Source organism: Cnephaeus nilssonii, assembly GCF_951640355.1.
Source record: "Cnephaeus nilssonii genome assembly, chromosome: 16".
NCBI classification, from domain to species: Eukaryota; Metazoa; Chordata; class Mammalia; order Chiroptera; family Vespertilionidae; genus Cnephaeus; species Cnephaeus nilssonii.
Genome location: NC_137087.1, coordinates 14,028,090 through 14,050,224, shown reverse-complemented (window position 1 = coordinate 14,050,224; position 22,135 = coordinate 14,028,090). Strand labels below are relative to the sequence as shown.

The 22,135-nt window shown below is 54.9% G+C and overlaps 1 protein-coding gene across 1 annotated transcript in view; it reads left to right on the top strand.

The window, feature by feature from the left end:
• RPS24 (ribosomal protein S24) overlaps positions 1–8,369 on the top strand; it is a 273,539-nt gene extending 265,170 nt beyond the window's left edge. Inside the window, exon 5 of the mRNA XM_079793981.1 lies at positions 8,356–8,369. Within this exon, the coding sequence (XP_079650107.1) occupies positions 8,356–8,361 (6 nt within the window). The 3' untranslated portion in view covers positions 8,362–8,369. The remainder of the gene's footprint in view (positions 1–8,355) is intronic.
• The last annotated feature ends 13,766 nt before the right edge of the window (positions 8,370–22,135 follow it).

Here is a 22,135-nt window from a genome sequence, read left to right as displayed (position 1 = left end):
GCCTCACCTCTTGCCTCCCTCACCCTCTCTCTCAACCTTTGACCTGGGTCAGAATCCCTGGAGCACTTGTCAGCACAGATCGCTGGGTTCCACTTCAGTGTGTCTGATTCGTGGGTAAGGGGCAGGGCCAGGGATTCTGCGTTTCTACCAGTTCCTGGGTGATGCTGCTGCGGCTGGTGCAAGAACCACCCTTTGGGAACCGCCTCTGGTTCCCCCTGGCTCTCACCCCTGGCTGCACATGAGAATCACCCGGGGCCTTTTCAATTGATCCAGGATCTGAAGTGGGGTCTGGGGTGGATATTTTTAAAAGACGCCCCAGGTGAGGCTGATGTGTCATGGGGTAAGCACACAGGCTAGACCCTTTCCCGGGACACAGGGCCCACCTTCCTAACTTCAGAGGAGCCCTTGGTTGCTGAGAGGCTGGACTTGGTGTGGCCGCAGGAGTGTGGGCAGGATGGGGGTGCCCAGGCACCTGCTTCCCAGCCTGGGCTTCCAAGGCAAGTCTGTCTTCCCGTCTCTTTCCTTCCTTTCTTCCACTCCCTCTTTCCACACCCCCTTTACCTCCCTCCCTTCCTCCCTTCCGTGACTGGTTGGGTGAAGGGTCCCAGCTCAGTGGGCACTGGTCGGGACATGGTTTTCCTTTACCCCCCTCCCCCGACTCCGCTCAACCTCTTCCTTTGTCCCTCACAACGTCGTGGGCAGTCCCTGGCTTCTGAGCCCTTTCAGATGTCAGAACCTCCTCTGGTCTGGTCTGGCCTGAAGCTTCAGCGTCCCAGCTGTGTCTAAGCTCTCTCCTTGGTGGGGAAGGAGAAATGTCTGCTTGTCTGAAACCCCACCTCTCCTCCCCTGAGTCTCCAAGAATGGGTGGTTCTGAGACCTTCCGCTTCGGTCATCGCCCATCAGTGAAATGGGATGATTTGGCCTCCTATCCCGCCACCAGAGGTCCACCAGGTCTCTTCAGCAAGTCTCCTTCCTGGAGAAACCACCAGACACAAAGGCGCCCCTTCCTGTGCTCACTGCCACCCCAAATCCCAGGGGACATAGGTTAAGCCCCCCAAAGAACTCCCCCAACCCACGTTCTCACTTCTGCACGGCCTGCATCCAGCTGGGGGTGAGGCACCAGTCTTCTCTCCCGCTGGGCATCCCTGTCTCTGGGAATGATTCTCTGGGAGGCCTCGCTCTGCTCGGCTTGGAGGAGAGCGTCCTCTCACCATGATTCCGCTCCTCCTCAGGCCCAGCTCCCAGCCCCTCCCGCACTCCTCGCTGAGGACAGGGTGAGACGAGGGGCTGGAGGTGGACCTGCGGGGAGCAGCCAGCCCAGCCTGCTTGGTATGTTCTTATTGCTGCTCCTTCATCACCTCTGTGGGCCCGAGCAGCCAGCCTGGGACCCATGGGAAAGCCGCACTCAGCGTCCTGTGGTCCACCCACCCATTGTCCTTCTCTCCTTAAGTCCTCCCTCCCTCCCACTGGCCATTCAGTGAGCCCGGCTCTCCCAGGCCCTGTTCTAGATACTGGGAGGCACAGATGTGTCTTACAGGTGGATTGTCAAGAGTTGGGGCCAGACAGCTCCCCACTGCACTTACTGAGAGGCGGCAGACTGTCCTCCCGTCACCCACACCACCCGATGCTCTCCCCAAGCTCCTGGCCTGACAGGACCAGAGCGTGAGAACAGGGTGCTCACGCTGCAGTGGAGGCGAGCCCGGGGGTGCGGGCACAGGGTAAGCCAGTGCGCCTACGCTGGGGGCCTAGGGAAGCTTCCTGGCTTGGAAGAAGCGACCCCTGAGTGAGTTCCTGAAGGGTGGACAAGAAGTCACGCCCAGAAGGGAGAAGAGCACCTTGTGTTGAGGGACTAAGGCAGCAAAGGGGGCTGACTGTGTGGGGACCGATGTGGCTGTCTGGTGTGGCGGGTGCATGGCGGAGGTGGTGGGAAGGGGTAAGGGGCAGGCAGGACCAGGCCATGAAGGGCCATGGGCCATGCTCCGGCAGGAGCACCCCTAGGGAGGGTCTCCAGGTGAGCAGGTTAAGCCCCCTCCCTCCCCACAAGGCTTCTGTGTTGAAGGATCTGATTGGTCACGTTCCTCAGGAGATGTGGCAGCTCTGAAGCCCCCACTGCTGAGCGGCCCCCACTCCTGATTGTGGCAGGGCTGAGGGCTGGTGGGTGGCAGAGGCGGGGCGGGTGGGAGGGAGGCAGCTCCCTCAGTCCGTACTCAGACAGGCTGGCACGGAGGAGGCTCAAATGCAGGAGGCTCACACGGAGGAGGCTCCATGGAGGAGGCTCAGCCTGTCTGGGGGTCTCTGGCCAAGCTATGAGTGGCAGGAGTCGTGGCTGGGAGGTGAGGAGTTCACAGGACTCAATGATTGACCTATCAGAGAAAGCAGAACAGCGATTATCTTTCAGAGGTGGGACTTAGGCGTGACATTTACGAAATGCCTGTGTTCATTTCTCATGTTTTCTGTGAGCACACGCTGCTTTTCAGCAGGGAGAAGCCCACGCTCACTCCACGGCTGTTTATTCAGTTCCAGGCTGTTTGAGACGCCCCGGGTCCAGAGGCAGCCGGCCCTGCCCTCCCCGAGGTGCCCGTCCCCAGCCAGCCGGCACCGCTGTGGTCCGGGGCACTTCTTACCCAGCCCCTTCAGCCTGCCAAGGACTCTGGACACGGGCCTAACTAACACCAACTACAGGGGGAGAACCGGAGGCCCAGAGTGCTTGACTCTCCCAGCGTAGGTCACACAGTTAGGAAGCAGCTGGACTGGATTCAAGCCCCGATGCACTTGGTTCCAAAGGCTGGGCCCTCTGAGGCGGATTCTCTTGGTGCAACAGGCACCATGTGCCGGGCCAGACCCCATCCCCCTTGGGGGGCCCTGGGGGAGTTACGCTGCTTGTCTTAGCCTCAGTATCCCTGCCTGTAAAATGGGGGTAATTGCATGGCCCTTGCAGGCTTGATGCAAGAAGCAGAGAAGATGAACTGCATGTAAGTTACTCAGAACAGTGCCTGGCGCTGGGGGCAGCTCGGCCAACGAGAGCTGCTAATCACAGGAGACGGAGATGTGAGTGGCGCTGGGCTTCCGTTTCCCGCACCAGCAGAGAGTCCATTTCTCTTCTCTGCCTCCAGTGCCTGGCTTTGGGAGATGCGGGTTGTGGCGTGGGCCCCTTTACTCAGGCATGGAATAGGAAAAGGCGTGCCAACCCTGTTCTTAGTCCCCTGCCCCTGTCCCCAGCTCCATGGCTGTCCAGCCTCAGGCCCAGGCTCACCCGTCCTGAGCCAGCCCGGTCATAGGTGTCAGCATAGCGGCAGCCTCCCCCCAGTCACGGAGGTCTCAGGGTTAGTTACCAAATCCAAGGTGAGCCGGGGGCAGCGAGCCTGTGAATGTTTCTTCTGCTGCTCACAGTCACCGCTGTTCTGGACCCGATTATTACCAGGCACCTGGCACAGATAATTCCTACCTTCTGCTTGGTGGACGTCCAAGCACCACGTGGTTCCACCTTCCTCTGCATACGGGATACTTGCCCTGCTGGCTGCTCTCACAGGCGGCCGCCGTCAACTCTCTGCAGTCCGCAGAAGAGGAATTCTATTTCTAGAGGGTTGTAGAAGGTCGTGGTATCCACTCGCCCCCAGGAGCGTCTGTGCTTGACCTTCCTGGCTCAGCCTTGCCCCACCTTGCCGCCTGCCTCTTCCCGGAGAACTGTCTCCTCGAGCTCCGCGTTGGCGTCACGCCCTCGGCTTGTACTGAAGACCCAGAGTTAGGTGACTCATCCCCAAGAAGGTAGTTATGGTGCCTCTGACCAAGAGGTGCTGCCAAGGACATTGTTGGGAGACATCTCTCTCGCCTGCAGAACCGGGAGAAGGCGGGCCGAGAAGGGGGAGCTTCTTTCCATCGAGAGGAACTGAGCCTGTGGTTGTCCGTTCTGCTTCCTTGCTTTTCAGGGAAGCACAGAGCCAAGTGCGCAGCATCTCCAGAAGGTGCGCAGGGCTACGGCAGCAACACCTCTGTGGGCGACATCACCCTGGCCCAGGGCTTGACCAGAGCGTGCTGGTCCTTTTGGCCACTCCTTGGGCTGTCTGTGGGGTCCGACTCTGCGTCTGATGTAGATCATCTCACTCCCACCAAGAAAGCTTGGGAGCAGGTCTTCCGTGGGCCCTGGCTGCCTCTCCTCCCTGCACACCTGTGCCTTCCTGGTGTCCCAACAGACATGGCTGACATTTCACGTTTCCATGGGAACAGAGTCCGCCTTTAGCCAGATGACTAGCTAGAGAGGTTGAGGAGGAGTGAGTGGGTGTGAGTATGTAAGTGTGTGAGTGTGTGGTGCTCCAGGAGCCCAGGTCCTTGCTCAGGTCCCTCTGTCTCAGCTGGTGGCAGCAGGCTCCTCCTGGCGGTAATCGCGCCTCGTCTGCAGCTCCTACATCTCCATCGCTGACATAATATTGCACCAGGGTCCATCCATCTGCATAATCATCTTAACCTGCTCCCACAAGAGAGTTTAAAAGGTCTAGGCTGTTGGAAAATGACCATAAAGCCTGCACGCAGATACCTTTAGCAGCTATGCCGACATCTATCACAGGGTAATTACGAGCAGGAGCGAGGGCACGGCCGTGTCTGGGAGCTGTTTGGGGCTGAGCCTGCTCTGACTTGGAAGGGAGGGGAGGGAGAGACACAGACAGACGGGAGCCTGCAGGAGAGGGGCAGCGCCTGCAGTGGCCAGAGGACTTTGTCTTTACCAGAAGGAGTGCTCAGCTTCCCCAGGGGAGGGCCTGGCCCCAGACTGTCCATGATGGGCCATGGTTTTCTGAACTAGAAAAAGAATGTTCAGGACTCTACCCTTCCAGTTGTGTCCTACAACCTTAGCTCTTCTCCAGAATGGCTGTGTGGCTTTGAATGACCCCCTTCCTTTCTCTGTGACTCAATTTTTCTATCTGTAAAATGTGGGGGCTGGACTAGGTCATTGGTTTCCAAACCATGTTCCGAGGAGTCTAGGGTTCCACAGCAGGGTTAGGGAGGGGAAGGAGGTAGGCAGGAGTCAGCCCCACCCGCTCACTCCAGCCACAGCGGCCTTGCTTTTGCTCATTCTGGTTCAGGGGAGAGGGGGTAAAGAACAGTTCCTTGTACTGAAAAGCTGGGCTTGCACTGGCTCCGAGGCTATGCAGGGTCTCCGGGGTCCATGCACCACTGGTACGAAATTCAGGAAACCGTATCTGACCCTCCCCCCCCCCCCCCCGCTTGAATATGGGCCTGTTTTGTAACTACCTTTCTTGTGCTGGATGCAACTTCCCTTTGGGAACATAGCTGGGTCTGTGCTATGGGAGCGAGGCTTGAGAGCATGAGGATGCCTGGATGGAGCGAGTACAATCCTCAGAAAGCACTGACCGGGGCTGGGGCCAGCCGATGAAAGCCCCCTCCCAGGCCCACCCAGGGCTTCAGCAGGGAGGCCCCTTGCTCAGGGGTTCTGCTCTCCTGGTCCTGGTCCAGCTGATGGTCAGCTCTGAACGGGGAGCCCAGCTCCCTGCCTCAGACTCAGGTGAGCCAGTCACCTTCTCCTGGTGCCCATACCTGCTGAGCGACCTCTTGGCCATCAGCCTCTGGTCTGCTGTGGTCTCCCTGCCTGCTCTGGGGTGGGGACTCAGGCTCCCAGGAGGACAAACCTCAGCGTCTCCTCCACCTCACTTGCTTAGGCTCTAGGCCCTTCCATTCCTGGCAGTGGGGTCTTGAAAACTTGTCTGTCTGACCCTCCACTCTGTCTCAGGCCATGCCTTGGGGAGCCTGAGGAAGGCCTGGAGGGTTTGCTGGTCTGTCATTCAGGACCACGGGAACACCCATTTCCGGGTCTGTGCTGGCTCCACCAGCGGGTCCCCGCAGCCCCTCCTGGCACAGCCTGCAGCTGGGGCTGGTCTGCCAGGCCCAGGGCTCCCAATGTGGCCCTTTAGAGAAGGAGCGATGCGACCTCTCTTCCCAGGTGGCACGGCCACCTCTCCTAACTGCTCAGCAACCGCCTTGGAGCTCACTTGGAGCGCCGGTGTCTACGTTTCTCTCACTTCTCACAACTTTGCCCTGGCTCAGCGGATGGTTCAGAAGCTGAGGGTGTCACAGTGAAAGGCTGTCGGGGACCCTTTGCCCCCGTGCCGCTCCTCCCTCAGTACAGCCCCTTAAAGAGTCTGCCTCCTGGGGACAGAGGCAGGGGTAGGGGGTGCCACAGAGTCATGTACTTTTTGGGTAACCCTAAGCAGAGGCCTCAGATGAGAGCAGAGCCACTTGGGTGAAGGCAGGAGGGTGGGATTCCGGACTCCTTTCTTATAGGGTCCCCTCCTCCCCACTCCCACCTGCCACCCTCGACCCCGACGCCACACACACATTTGCTTTGACCTAGCCCATGACCCTCCCTTCCGACTTGAGAAGCTGGCCTCTGAGGCCCTGGAGCCCAGGAAGGGGACGTGCGGTGGTGGGGCTGGAACCCAGGTCTCGGCTCCCTGCACAGTGCTCAGCCAGCTGGAGCTGCGCGCCCCTCGGCAGTTGTCATGGTAGCTTTGTGGCTGCGGAGGCCTGACAGTCACATGGAGACACAAACACACCCGAGGTGCTGGGGTGCTAGAAAGGGCAACTTCCTGGGGGCAAGGGGCCTGGTGTGTGGTGTCAGATTGCTGAGCCACCGTGTGACGCCAGGCGAGCAGCTTGCCCTCTCTGGGCCTCAGCACCGTCGTTGCACCGTGCGTCACTGACTCCGGGTCTCTCCAGGCCCCTGAGGACCTGCCCCAGGTAGTGCCATGTGGCTGAGGGAGAAGCTCAGGGAGTGGACACGAGCACCGGGAGTCAGATGGCCCAGCTGCTCTGTGGAAGGAGGTCCAGGACACGCCTGGCCTCCTGCTGCCCTTGCCTTGGGAGCCCTGGCTGAGCACGGAGACTCTGGGCCTGTCTGCCGCCCCCGCTGGGGCAGTGAGCGGCCTCTTGCGGTGTGCTCATCCCCCTGCTCCTCCTGGGAACCCACTGCCGACCCGCGCTCTGTCTCTCCCTGAGGGAAGAGGGCACGAGGCATCTCTCACAGGGCAAGGGGGCCGGCCTGCTGGGTGTCGCAGTACCACCTATTCTTGTGTGGAGTGACAGGGAGGAAGGAACACAGTGCCTGCCCTTGGGGAGCACCTGCTCTGCGGGGGAGGGGGACTATGGTTGTGATTCTTTGACACCCCCTCAGGCACATCCCTCATCTGTTTCCTATGGCTCACATAGCCCATTCCATGAGGCTGGCAGACACCCTTCACTGCAGCTCCTCCGGGATCGTCCTCCTGCCTCCCAGCTGGCATGGGTCAGCCTGCCTGGGCATCAGAGGGAGGGCCTTCTGTCATTACTCTCCAGACCCCCAGGACCTGCTCTCCCCGCCTGTGTGGCCCCTTCAGGGTGCAGCCTGCTCTTTGCCACTGTCTAATCCTATCTAGGGCACAGGTTCCTTTCTGGGGCTGCCCATGGCCCTGGGCCCCACGAGTCCCCACAGAGCCATCTCTCATCTCTTACTTGTTCCTGGGAGCAGCGGGCAGGCCCCCTCCTGGGGGGACATCTCTCCTGCTCTCCGCCCCGCACCTTGAGGACGTCTCCTCGGTCTGCGGAGGAATCTCTCCCCGTTCATGACTCTCTGGAGATCTCTGCGGAGGAATCTCTCCCCATTCATGACTCTCCGGAGATCTTGGGCTTCTCACTGAGAACATGGTTTGCCCTCTTTTCCTGCAAACTCTCCACATTCTTCTTCCAGGTGAAGCTTTGGGAGGCAAAAGCCAGCACGCCCTGCAGGCACCTCTGCTTCTGCTGCACAGCAGTCCGCTGTGAAGCAGGGATGGCAGAGACCAGGGCAGGAAGGAGAGCAGGACATTCCGCAGGGAAGAGTCTCCATGAGCTGGTGCTTTAAAATAGCACCAGAAACACCATTTGTGGCAACAGATGTGCACACGAGTGCCTGTGACTGGGTTCCTGAGCAAAGTCCCTGTGAAACAAGCAGGGCTCACACAGGCTGGTTCTGCTGTGCTGGCCCAGGCCTGGGGTGGCCTCAAAACTGGGAGCCATCCATGACGTCAAGGGAGCATGACGCTGTACCTGGGCCAAGCGGGCTGTCCACCAAGAGCCCTATTCTTGAGGTGCGAAGCGGAGAGAGGGCAGCCAGGTCCTGGGCAGAAGGCGGGGAGTGGAAACTCAGCCCAGATTCAGAAGAGAGGGAAGAGGTGGGGCCTGGGGCACAGACCAGGCGGGGCAAGGTTTTGCAGTTCAGCCTGAGGAGTTCAAACCTGCTCGTCAGGTCAGAGGGAGCTTGGAAGATTTTGATCAGAAGAGAGGGTGGCGAGAGAACTAGCAAGGTCCTGAGTCAGTTTGAAGAGGAGAGAGGACTGAGCTGGAGGATGTTTGGAAGGCTTCTTGATGGACTCCATTCATTCATTCATTCATTCATTCACTCATTCATTCATTTGCTCAACAAACACTTATTTCACACCTTCCTGGTGCCAACTACTATTCCACAGTGATGAACAAAATAAACAAACTGTCTGTCTTTACATTGGGTTTGGGGGAGACAGACGAAATTTAAGCAACATATAAACACATCTACCAGCTGGTGAAATAGGCTCAGAGGAAAAATACCGCAGAGTAAGGAGACTGAGAGGGAGAGGGACACCCTTTCAGGTCGGGTGTCCAGTGTTAAAGAAAAACTTCCTCATGACACTTGTTAAAGAAGGTAAGTCAGACTCTCCTCAGGGGTGGCTGCTGCGGTGGGATTTTGTAGTAGGGGCCAGAGATTGGGCTCAACACAGGATACAACATGAGCGGGGCGGGTGTGTGTGTGTGTGTGTGTGTGTGTGTGTGTGTGTGTCCGTGGGTGGAAAATTACTAAGAGGAAACATCAGGGGTGGGGGGTGGGGGATTCTGGCTAAACCTAACAAGATTCCTGCTGAAGGCCGGCCAGGGTGGCCAGACATCACCTGGGAGACGGGGAGGATGAGGGACCCCATCTGATAAAGGTGATGGGTTCTGGTTAAATTGAACTCAGCAGGATTCTTGCTAAAACTGGACAGTGCAGAGATGAGCATGGAAGCCCGAAAGTCCAGGTTCAGTTGGGAAGCGGATTCGGAGGAGCCTGCCTGGAGTCTGGTTAAGGAGAGGATCTTGGTTGGTCCCACCCTTGCTCCAGTTACAGTGGCCTTGGAGTAGAGAATGAAGAGAAGGTGGGGTTGGGTTATCCTGGGGAAAGTGTCGGCTTCAGACAGCTAAAATGAAAGGCGGTTCAATTCAGGTGAGAAATGGTATGAGCGAGGCCTTTGAGGGGAGTTCATAGGAGCTGCGACCGCCTGTCTTGCTGAGTCCTATGAGGGGAGGGAGCTTTGAGTGAGGAGGTGGGGAGGGAGGTGGTGGCATTTGAGACAAGAGCACTAAGGCTGGCTGAGGACTTCAGTTTTGCTTTCTGAGCTGTAGAAGGCTGCTGAGCAGGTGGGGAGTGATGAATGAAAGATGCTAGGGTCTCTGCAGAATGTACCTTCCAAAATGTGGTGGGGGAGGTCAGGGCAGAAACCGGGACCCCGCTGCAGAAGCTCCCAGAGGCCCTCCTTGGCAATTACAAGCCCAGTCTCAGGGCAGGGCCAGATCACACGCGGATCTCCTCCATATCCAAAGGGAGATTAGCTCGGAGCCCTAACAATGTTAGACGCGCTGCCCTCACTCAGTGGCGACGCCTCCGAGACTGTCAGCTTTAGATCTGCCTCTTTTTATCAATACGGGCAAATAATTCTCTAGACATTTATCATTTTAAACTGTCACAGCCCAGTGCCTTTCCTGAGGACCAAAATCAATACTGATCTGGGTTTGAATACTTTTCTGACAAGGTTCCTATTTGTAGATTCACAAGTAGAACTAATGTGTGTTAAAGCTATTCAGTTTGGCATTTTGCAGCTCCATTGACACATTAAATATAGGCGTTCACCACGACGATTAACCTTACAACTATTAAGTAATAAAAATCCTGCATACATATTTATTAGCTCAACATCCTACTCCGGCATGATGCCTTCCCCATCGAGACGGAAATCAGAGAGGTGGAGACAGCTGCCAGGGAGAAGAGCTAACTCGTGGCCGAGGCTGTCAGGGGGACTGGGGGGGTCTCTGGGCCTTGATGGAAGGAGGGGCGCTGCTCTGGGGATGAAGGCCTGGATAGAGCTGGTGCTGACAAGGGCTGAGGTTGGTAGGAGCAGAGGTGTCCGGGATGGGGACTCAGCAGCGGCCCTGGATGAGAACCCCGACCTCTTCATTTCTGATGTCTCTTAGGAAGTGCCCTTTCTCTTCTTGGGCCTTAGTTTCCTCATCTGTATAATGGGTTGGACTAGAATTGGTGCCTTCTGACCTGTTTTTGTGATGTCATCGAGAAGGATAAACATTATATAACCTATTAGGGTGCTCAGGCAAGGCTGCCACAGCCAGGAGATCCGCTCAGGTGTTCTGGGTGCCCTGGGCCTGCTCTGGCCATTGCAAGGGAAGGGAATCAATGTCTTTGCCAGCTGGCAACTCGCTCAGCCTTGGCACAGTAGGGGGACTGTCAAGTGGATGAGCCAGATGTCCCTCTTAGGGTGATACTTGGTGACTCAAAGTGCTCCTTGCTGGGGACACCTGCTTCCTGGACTCTCTCTCCTGAGCTGGCATCAAGAAGGGTCCTGAGTGCCTGTTTCTGGCACACCAGTGCCTGGGCCCAGTGCCCTGGATTTGGGCTTAGGCTAAGGCAGGGCGGATACCTACCGATGTCTGCTGCCCTTCTGAGCTATGTAGTGTGTGTGTGGGGTGGGGTGGGGTGGGGTGCGTGGAGGACAAAGATTCTTCATACAATTACAGCACATTCCAGTAATGCCAGAGGGGAGGGGGTCCAGATCAGACAAAGCTTCCTGGAGGAAGGGACCTCTACTTGAGACTCGCTGGGACAGACTGGGGTTAGTCAGGCCAAGAGCGGAGGAGAGGGCTGCAGGCAGAGGACTGCATGTGGGTCAGCGTGGGGAGAGTGGTGAGGCGGGGCTTTCATACCTGCCACTGTGGGGTGGGGGGAGCGGGGGCGGAGGCAGGACCCCGCCTGGCCCCGCGGCTGGGCTCTGCCCACCTCAGCTGCTTCTCACAGTGTGGCAGGGATGTTGCGGGCGACAGGGATGTGCACTGGCCAGGGCTTTGGCCTTGCCAGGCCTTCCCTTGCAGGCATGTGCCCTCCTCCTCTCTGGTACTCATGGTCAGACCTGCACTGTGACCTGCGCCTCGCCAGCCTTTTCTAACGCCCCCCCCCCCGTTTTCTCTCCCGGGGCGGTTCCCTCAGGAATCCCTCTCCCTGAATCCTGCTTCTGGAAGGCCCAGACTAAGACCAGCGGGAAGGGCCTCAGGAACCGAGGGGGTTCACAGGGCTTCCAGGGGAAAGTGTGAGGGTGTAGCTGTCATTTCCAGTTTACAGAGGAGGGGACGAGTGCTCTGCAGTGTTCTAGATGTAAAATGTTTTCAACGGCAGCCTGGCCTGCAGGGAGGAGGCCCCGTGGATTGCCGTGGAAGGGGCTAGGCACGACGCCAGCCCCTCCTGGGACCCGAATGCACATCTGGTGTTTTATGAAACCCTCGTGGTGGATCCAACATGTAAGTGTTCCCTTCTTCACAAAAATCCGAGGAGATCAGGGCTTGGAGGTGTCCAGGTGCTTCGGCCAAGGGCACACGGACTCTGGGTCTGAGATTCAAACCCAGGCCTGTCTGACCCCAAAGCGAGTCTCCATGTTTTCCCACCCTCTGAAGTGTTCCATGTGCTGATGGGCAACCAACACCTGTCACCCCCTCCCAGCCGTGGCAGGAGGCCTCCACCCAGACTCCGGTTACAGCCCCCAGGAACCCCAGCTGCGGCTGGTTGGCCTGGGGCACAAAGTCAGGCCAAGAAGAGGGGACCCTAGAGCCCATGAGTGGCAGCAGGGAGGCCGGGACCTGTGGGCCACTTGCATAGCATGTGGTTCCCTCAAGACCCGGTTCTCCCGGCCTGCCCCCCCCATCCCCCCCCTCCCCCCCACCCAGGGCCCGCATTGGCTTCCTCATGACCTCAAGAGCAAAGAGCAAGGCAGCCGGGCTTGTGGCTGCTCTTCCTCTGCCCAGCAGCCAGGCCAACAGTGACCTGGTCAGTGTCTGGGATTCTCCGAAACCTGCCGTCCCGGGAGGACAGGACAGCCACCAGCGGGAGGCGAGGCCCAGAGTGGCTGACCTGGCAGCCAGAAGCGCAGTCCTACTTTCTCAGACACGGGGGACTGAAGGTGTGGCCATTTTCCCCGGGGGTGGGGGTGGGGGAGCCCCGGCCACTGGATCCTGCTGGGGTGGGGGGGGGGGGGGAAGGGGAGGGGCGGGTCTTTGCCCAGGACCTACCTCGGTGGGACTTGCCAGTCTCGGCGGGTGCATGCTCAAGTGCTCCTGGCTTTTCTCTGTTTCTATTTTCTATCTTGACAGAAAAATTGTGATTTTCACACTGTCATGAAACCAATAGGTCCCTGACATATGTTTTTGTAATCTGTGTAGCTGAGTTCTGTACTTCTGACAGTTCTATTACATCTCTGACAGTTTCATAAAATGTTTCCTCTGGGAAGCTGAGGGGGCACCTGCCTCTCCCCCACCGTCACGCCCAGCCCCCTGCTAACTGCGCCTGGAGATGAAAGAACAGGGTGATGCTTCTCTTGTTTCTGCTCAGTGCTAGCTGCCAGCCACCTCCTGGGAGAGAGGAGGGCGAGCACACACCAGCAGGCACGGGCGGACGCCCATGCGCCAGGGGACGTGGCGGAGGCTGAGAGTGGAGAGAGCACAGGCCACGCTGCGCTGACGCAGGAACCCATGTGGGGTGAGGGCGCTTCCTCCCTGGGCTCCAGATCGGGCTGATTCCCTCTGAGCATCCTGCCCCCACCCCTTCTGATGGAGGGAGAAGGGCTACCCTGCCTTACAGTGGGGTCTGGCCAAGTCCGGGCATAATGCTTATGGGCCTTATGGGCTGGGACAGAGCCGTGTGTGTGTGTGTGTGTGTGTGTGTGTGTGTGTGTGTGTGTGTTTGACTCTGTGTATCTGTGTGTGTCTCTGTGTATGTCTGTGTGTGTCTCTTTGTGTATGTTTGTGTTTGACTGTGTCTCTGTGTGTCTCTGTGTGTGTCTGTGTGTCTGTGTGTTTGTGTGTGCATGTTGAGTTCAAGTGTCACATCCACCCCTTGCAAGACACTGTGCCAAGCCATAGGATGACAGACCCATGTCCCCTGAGCTAAGGGCTCCCCCGGCTGTGTTTGGGTGTGTAGGACGTTAGGGCCACACCCACAGAAGGAGCACTTGCTCTGTGTGGCCCCGCCCCTGTGCTTGGAGAGCCGGCCCCGGGAGCACGTGTCCATGGGCAGGCATGAGTGTCTCCGCCTGTGTGGACAGATGCTGGGCACATGTTTTCATCTGAATCAGCTTCAGGATCCTGGGCAAAGGAGCAGAACCAGTGGGGTAGGAGGGAGGGTGTCCCCTCAGCTGTGGGCATGACCTGCCTGAGGAGGTCATCTCGGCCCTGGCACGGCCTTGTCTGGTGGCCTTGAGCAGATCTCATCCTGCAGTCACCAAGCCTCTGACAGAGGAGGAGGCGCTCTGTGCCAGCCTGTGGATTTCCTATGAAGCGTATCGGAGGTGGCCCGAGACCCCAAATAGCACCCCAGGCGCTGCGAAAGCCGGAGCCACATCTCTCTCAGCCTGCTCTGGAGACGTTATTTGGGGCCTCTCAATCGACTTAGCCACTCTGATTTCCCTGTCTATGGAAAACGAGGCATTGCCATGGCAACTGCCACATTACATGGTTCTGTCCTGGTGATGCCTCTGAGATACAGAGCAGCTTCTCAAAGAGATACACTTTTCAACATGTCATGTAGAATTCTGTACTTGTTAGGGAAAATCGCATTTCCAGCAAAATGACATGCTTCTCCCGGGCTTGCAGTCGCGCGGCTCTCGGCTTTCTTAAACAAAGAATTTCATTCACTGCTCTCTGGCCTCCCCGGCTCCCACCCTCCCAAGTCCCAGGCTCCACAAAAACACAAAGCTGGAGACGAGGGGTGGGTGGAGGGCGGGGCTCAGCCAGCCAGCGTGGAAGTGCCCAGCACTGGCTGTCCCTGCAGTGGCAGAGGTGGGGGCCTGGCCTCTGACGGAGGGGTCAGCTCGCTGGGAGGATGGCCGGCCTGCTCAGCTGCCCTGGGCCTGTTTCCCAGACACCCTGATTTCTCAGGGTGGCTTTTAGAAGCAGGATCGTGCGTGCTCCCGCCCTGCTCTTGGTCAGTGCTACCAAAGGGCGTCAGTGGGGGCTGGTGTCCGCCTTGGGGTCCAACGTGTACTCAGAGGCTCATTGGGATGGCACCAGCTTCTTCCTTACGGGGAGCACTTTCCTAGGCACTGGGGGGCAAGGCATGTAGACAGGCAGGCTTTGGGACAATGCCCAGTTTCAGTTCTGCCATCCTTGGTGTCACCTTGGGTCTTACTTGTCACCTTGGGCTACTTCTCCCTCTTGGCCTCAGAGTTGCCATCTGTCCAGTGAGCAGGTAAGGCTCTTAGAAGAGTCTGCTCTGAGAGTCTGTCCCCTATGCGCCAGCGGCTTCCCCAGACCCAGAATGTCCTTGGATTCCTGCCAACACTCTCTAGTCTGTCTAGAACCCCTCTTTCAGACAGCTTGACTGGTAAGTTGGCCACTGGATATTCCAATGGAGCCTGTGCTGACATGGGGTTGAAATGCTACTTGAACTGGTTGCCTTCATTTTTGAGCTCAAACTGGGCCTCCGTTCCTTGAGGCCTGCCCTTGCCGAGGCTGTGTGGACAGCTGATGAAGAGGCAAGCATCGATGTACGAGGAGAACTGATGAATTGATTCTACAAGTGCTTCGTGGGGATCAGTAATAAATGAGTTAATGCATGTGAAGCTGCTTGAAGAGTGCTTGGCAGTGAGAGGGACACTTGTGGCCACACTCTGGGCGGGCAGGGCAAGGGGCTGGGGAAGCTGAGAGGCTGAGTCCGGACACTTTCCTGGAAGAGCTTGCAGCGGGTAGAAGGCAGCCCAGTGGGGGACAGTCTTGGCCCGGGCAGAAAGTGTGTGCGCACAGTGGCCCATTCCTGGGCTGGGGATCCCCTCTTGTCTAAGTTTTCCTAGGGCCCCTTCATTCTTCCCTGTCAGAATGTCTTAAGAACTAAGAAGCTGCCCAGGAGCTAATCTCACAGCTCACTTAGCCAGTGTCTGCCTTCCCCACTGTCCCTGAAAATAGCTTGGCCAGGCAGTCTTTGCAAGGTCCCAGGACTCCAGGTGGGCAGCGAGGCTGGTCACCTGGGAGTTTGCCACTCCTGGCAAGCTGATCAGCAGCTGTCCCTCTGCCAAGGGCCACAGGTAACTGCTGGAGAGGTGCGGTGGGTTGGCATTGGACGCTGGAGCAATTACTAGTAAGAATAATAAGGTTTGCAGCAGACACAGGGAAACCAGCCTTTCCCTGGTCCGAGAAGGCAGCCTTCCATGAGGAATTCAGGCTCCTCTCATCTTAAAACCAGTGATATTCAAAGTGTGGTCCTTAGACTGGTGGTGGGCTGCCAACTCTTATGGGTCTACAAAGAAGGAAGGAGCTTACACCAGGGTGTAAAGCAAATACATCACTAAGTACATGTTTAATTCAGCTGGTTATATGTGCACAGATGCAATTGTTGTAGCAAGACTCTCTCAGTGAAGGAAGGCGTGCATTGCATTAGGTTCTGGTGAAGCTTGGAATCTCACGCAGACAAGCCCTCTGAGCAGCACTATTGGAAACCATCCCTCATCAGCCTTCCAGGGAGAGGCAGGGCCTGCCAGTGTGCTGCTGCAAGCCAGTGTCAGCCGCTTGTCAGCCTCCAGGAGCCGCCCACTGGGTCTCCCTGCCTCCAGCTTTGCCCTTCTCCAGCCCAATGCATCCTCCACCCTGTGACCAGAATGAGTTTTCCAAAATGCAACCCTGGTCATGTCACTTTCCTGCCAACACTCTCCAGTGGGTCTCTGTCATGCTTAGATTAAGCCCACGCTCCTCCCCATGGTAAAGGGTCCTCCACAGCTTGGTTCCTTGCTGCCTGTCCCACCTCTCCTCTCACCCACCTTGCTTTTATCATCTAGAAATAGGATTTCTTCTGGTTCTCCAAATGTACCAAGTGTGCTTTCACTTCCAGGCTTCTGCCCGAGCCATTGCTTCTGTCCAGAACCCTGTCCTCCCTTCCTTTGTCCTGGCTGCCTCGTAAGTCCTCTCCCTTCTTCATCAGAGAAGTCACCTTTGAGCACAATTGTCAGCAGCAACATGGATTATCAGGTTGTTCAGAGGCTGCTCAAATAGCCCTCCTTTCTTTATGATCAATAGATTCCTTCATTTTGGATAAGCTAATGGTTACTCACAATAGACATGGTTCCCGACCTCCCTTGTAGCCAGATGTAGCCAGGCCACTAAATTCTAGCCAATGGGACATAAACAGAACAGATTTTGAGAAGTGTGCTTTAAAGGATGGGTGCACCCTCCATCCACCTCTTCTCTTCTGTTCTGTTTGCTGGAATGCAAATGTGCCGCCTGGAGCTTGGGCAGCCATCTTTGATTAACATGAGTAGAAGTCACATGCTAAGAATGGCATGGCAGCAAGAGAAATATGCTTGGTTCTCATAACTTTAAAGCTTCCCCATCACCCTGGACTGCTTATCTTCAGATTTATTTATTTATTTATTTATTTATTTATTTATTTATTTATTTATTTACTAGAGGCCCGGTTCACGGTGTGTGCCCCTCAGCCCAGCCTGCAACCTCTCCAATATGGGACCCCTCGAGGGATGTTGGACTGTCCGTTTAGGCCAGATCCTGGTAGGATCAGGGCTAAACGGGCAGTCAGACATCCCTCTCACAATCCAGGACTGCTGGCTCCCAACTGCTCGCCTGCCTGCCTTCCTAATTGCTCCTAACCACTTCTGCCTGCCAGCCTGATCACTCCCTAACCACTCCCCTGCCAGCCTGATTGCCTCTAACTGCCCTCCCCTGCAGGCCTGGTCACCCCTAACTGCCCTCCCCTGCAGGCCTGGTCCCCCCCAACTGCCCTCCCTTGAAGGCCTGGTCCCTCCCAACTGCCCTCCCCTTCTGGCCTGATTGCCCCCAACTGCCCTCCCTTGCAGGCCTGATCCCTCCCAACTGCCCTCCCCTGCTGGCCTGATTGCCCCTAACTGCCCTCCCCTGCAGGCCTGGTCCCCCCCAACTGCCCTCCCTTGCAGGCCTGGTCCCTCCCAACTGCCCTCCCCTGCTGGCCTGATTGCCCACAACTGCCCTCCCTTGCAGGCCTGGTCCCTCCCAACTGCCCTCCCCTGCTGGCCATCTTGTGGCGACCATCTTGTGTCCACATGGGGAAAGGATCTTTGACCACATAGGGGCAGCCTTCTTGTGTGTTGGAGTGAAGGTCAATTTGCATATTACTCTTTTATTAGATAGGATAGAGGCCTGGTGCACGGGTGGGGGCCGGCTGGTTTGCCTTGAAGGGTGTTCCAGATCAGGGTGGGGGTTCCCTTGGGGCGTGGGGCAGCCTGGGTGAGGGGCCTGTGGTGGTTTGCAGGCTGTCCACGCCCCCCGGTGTCCCAAGTGGAGGCCCTGGGATCTGGGATTCATTTATCTTCTATAATTGAAACTTTGTAGCCTTGAGTGGAGCCAAGCCTCCTGCTTACTCCGTGGCTGCAGCCATTTTTGTTGGGATTTATCTATCTTCTATAATTGAAACTTTGTAGCCTTAAGCAGAGGCCAAGGCAGGCCAGGGCTGCAGAAGCTTGGCTTCCTCCATCGCCGGAGGCAACTCAAGCGTCGTGCTCTCCCCAGCTCCGTGGCTGTTGCCATTTTCGTTGGGATTTATTTATCTTCTATAATTGAAACTTTGTAGCCTTGAGTGGAGGCCTGGGCCCACCAGGGTGTGCAGAAAGCTTGGCTTCCTCCATTGCCAGAGAAACCCAAGCCTCCTGCTCGCTCTGTGGCTGCAGCCATCTTGGTTGGGTTAATTTTCATACTCGCTCCTTATTGGCTGGTGGGCGTGGCTTGTGGCTGTAGCAGAGTGATGGTTAATTAGCATATTACTCTTTTATTAGTTAGGATTTATATTTTGTCATCAGGTTTGTTATCTCTACTTGGTCTTTATATTTTTTACATTAATTTTTTTTTTAAAGTTTACCCACCCCTTCACTCCCTCCCCTTTGACAAACATCAGCTTGTTCTCTATATCAGTGGGTCTGTTTCTGTTTTGTTTTGTTTATTCATCTATTTATTTCTTTAGATTTCACTTATAGGTAGATCACATGGTATTTGTTTTTCTCTGTTTGTCTTATTTCACTTAGCATAATGCCCTGTCGGTCAATGCATGTTGTCACAAATGGCAAGATCCCATTCTTCTTCATGGCTGGGTAATATCCCACTATATATATAGTATGCACCACGTCTTCTTTACCCATTCACCTATCGATAGACCTAGGCAGCTGAAGTTGCTTCTATATCTTGGCTATTGCAAGAAATGCTGCAATGAACATAGGGTGCATATGTCTTTATGATTTAGTGTTTTGGATTTCTTTGAATAAATACTCAGAAGTGGAATTGCTGTGTGGCTTGGCAGCTCTATTTTAAATTTTTAAAAAAGAATCTCCATACTCTTTCCATAGTGGCTGTACCGATTTGCAATCCCACCAACAGTGTATGAGGGTTCCCTTTTCTCCACATCCTCACCAGCATTTGTTATTCATTTGTTATTTATTGATTTTTTTTTTGATGATAGCCTTTCTGACAAGTGTAAGGTGATACACTTGTGGTTGTGGTTTGTATTTCCCTGATGATTAGTGTCATTGAGCACCTTTTCCTATTCCATTGGCCATCTGTATGTCCTCTTTGGAGAAATGTCTCTTCTAGTCTCTGTCCATATTTTAATTGGGTTGTCTGTCCATATTTTAATTGGGTTGGATAAGTTCCTTATATATTTTAGATATTAACCCCTTATCAGGTGTATCATTTACAAATATTTTCTGCTATTCAGCAGGTTGTCTTTTCATCTTGTTGATGGTTTCCTTTGCTGTGCAAAACCTTTTTAGTTTGATGTAGTCCCATTCGTTTTTTATTTTGTTGCCCTTGCTGGAGGAGACATATCTAAAAAGATAGTGCTAAGACTGATTTTAAAGGGTTTACTGCTTATGTTTTCTTCTAGAAGTTTTATGGTTTCAGGTCTTACATTTAGGTCTTTAATCCATTTTGAATTTATTTTTGTATATTGTGTAATAAAGTTGTCCAATTTTATATTTTTGCATGCATCTTTCCAGTTTTCCAAACACCATTTATTGAAGAGACTATCTTTTCCTCCTTGTATATCCTTGTCTACTTTGTCATAGATTAATTGATCATATAAGTGAGGATTTATGTTCTATATGTCTGTTTTTATTACAGTACCATGCTGTTTTGATTATTGCTCCTTTGTAGTATAATTTGACACCAGCCTTATTTTATATAAAATAAACTTCTCTTTTACATAAGTCACAGTTATTTTGGAGATTTCTGTTAATCACAGTCAAATCGCACTGTAATTGATGCAGGTGCAGGTAATGATTACCTGAAAGCAAGGAAGACTTTTTAGTTATCTCCTTTAACAAGAACTCTGGAGGGCTACTTCAATAGCATTGATAATTCTGTCTGTGATTCTCTCAGGCTTCCCCTCATGGTCATGAGATGGCTTCAGCAGCTCCAAATATCATGTCCTGTCCCAGCAATATCCCAGGCGACAGGTTGAGGATGGGTTGAGGATGAGCGCTCCTCACACACCTGTCCTGTTACCTTGGGGGAAAACCCTTCCTAGAAGTACCCACGCCAACTTCCCACAGCATCTCATTGGCCAGAAGCCCAGCTGCAAGGCAGGCTGGGACAGAAATCTCTGGCTTTCCAGCCTCTGCAATGGGAGGCAGGGGGAGATGAGTTGGCAATGGCTGGTGGCTGGACATCCCACAGTGCCCCTCTCTGTACTGCTGCATCTGACACGGGGTTCACCTGGCTGTTGGTTTCTCTCCAGAGCAGGAGCTCCGTGAGGACAGCAGCTGGTACGAGGAGATACTATGGCAGAGCTGTTAGGAGTGTGGCCTCTGGAGGAGCCTGACACCTGGGTTCGAATCCTGCCTCTGCTCCTCTGCCACAGCTGATATAACATCTCCGTGCTTCGTTATTAAAAAGAGGATAGTTACTCTTGCCTGCCTCTGAAGGCTGTTTGAAGATTAAATGAGTCATGCATGTGGAACACTTAGGGTCTCAAACTTGGCTGTGCACTGGAGTCACGTAGGCAGTTTTAAAAATCAATGGAGTCTGGGCCCCACCTGCAGAGACTAGGATCTCACTGGTCTGGGGTTTGGCTGGGGCACTGGGATTTTAAAAGCTGTATATCAATTCCAATGTGCAGCCAAGAACAATGCCTGGCACAGAGTAAGTGTCTAATAAATGTGAATCCTGATTGGTTTTGTTCATCCTTATGGCCCCAGCCTCTAGACTGAGGCCCAGCTCATAGTCCACCCTCAATAATGGTTTGTTGAATGAATGAATGAGAGTTTTGGAGCAAGAAGTTTTGGATTGAGGTCATTTGGCTCAGCCCTCTGGCAATGAGGTGGCTATTCTGCCCATCTTTCCTGGCCTCACTTTAACATCTCCCCAGGGTTCCAGGGATGCCATTTCCTCCCTCTCCAGACAGACCCCCGGGTCTGTGCAGACCAGCACAGTCTCCCTGCGCATCCACAGTCTACAAAGAGGACAACAACAACAAAAAACCCTAAGAGGAAGATGTGTGGACCCACACAGAAGCTTTCTGACTGGCTGCCTGGCTCTCCTATCTCTCATCTGGCCAACAGCTTTGTCCCAGCTGCAGCGCCCCTGGGGAAGTGTCATGGGCCTTAAAGGGGGCGCTGCCCTTTTATTGGGTGCCATCCTGGCTGGGTGGTATGGATTTCTGCTGTCACATGGCCCATCTGGGAGAGTCCCAGGTGCCACGTTTTGAACAGCTCTGAAACTTAAAGCTCAGAAGGCTTTGAAATGCAAATATTTTGAAGGAAACATAAGGTAAACATGAGTGCTTATTTCCCCCTGATGAAAACAATATGCTGTTTGCTCTGAAATGTAAATAGGACCTAGATCGCTTTTAAAGAAAGCCATGCTCCTATTTTCAGGCCCAGGGTGATATCATTTCTGAGATTATGCGCATCCGGCGGCCTTCCCATCCTCCCACTCGCCAGAATCCACACACCCCCTTTTGGGTCCTGGATGCCCCTCATTCCAGGGGTTGCTATCTGCTTTGTAACTGTTCTAAACCACCTCCCCTCCTCCTAATCTGAAATGCTACACTCCCCTCTCCTGGACCCTTATCTAATTTTCCCAATACTCTCTGAGTACTTGGGAGTTCCTTTTGTATTGAATTCAGGGGTGGCTGGGGAGCGGGGGAGGGGGGGGGGCGGGGGGGGGGCGGGGAGGGGCGGGGAGTTGGGGAGGAATCTGTAACCCTAGGCATTTCGCTGACTTGAAAGAGATTTTATGGTGCGTTGAGTTCTAATCAACTTTAATAAGTATTTAATGCAGGAAGAAGACTTTGCCCCCAGCCCGGAGGCTGGCCATGCCTGCTCATGGCCCCTGTTGGCCATGGGAGAAGGAACCCGTGTGGGGCCCTGTGGTTGGGGTGGGTGCATCCAGTGACAGCTGCAGAGAAACGAATAATTAGCGATTTCAACCCCTGATAATGAGTAGCTCCATGATCCTTCTTGGAGCCATTAGGAGCATCTATCTTATTAATGATCCTGCCAGGCAGCCATGGGCCCAGGCACTGGCTCCTCTCCAATGAGGCTCTCGAATCTCATCTGTACCCTGAAGAGCAGAGACGGACGGTAGTCATTCCTCATCTCTCTTGTAGTGGGGTTAGGCCTTTCTGGGCTGACGGCATCTGGGGGCTGATCTAGAGAGCCCCCTCACCACCACACACCCCTGTTCATTCCCGAAGAACACTCCTTTCCACCCAGCAAAGGAAAACACTAACCACACCCTTGTGTGTGCCCAGCCTGTGCCACGTGTACCAGGCGACGTTTTCACCTGCAGGGTCCTCCGCTCTGCC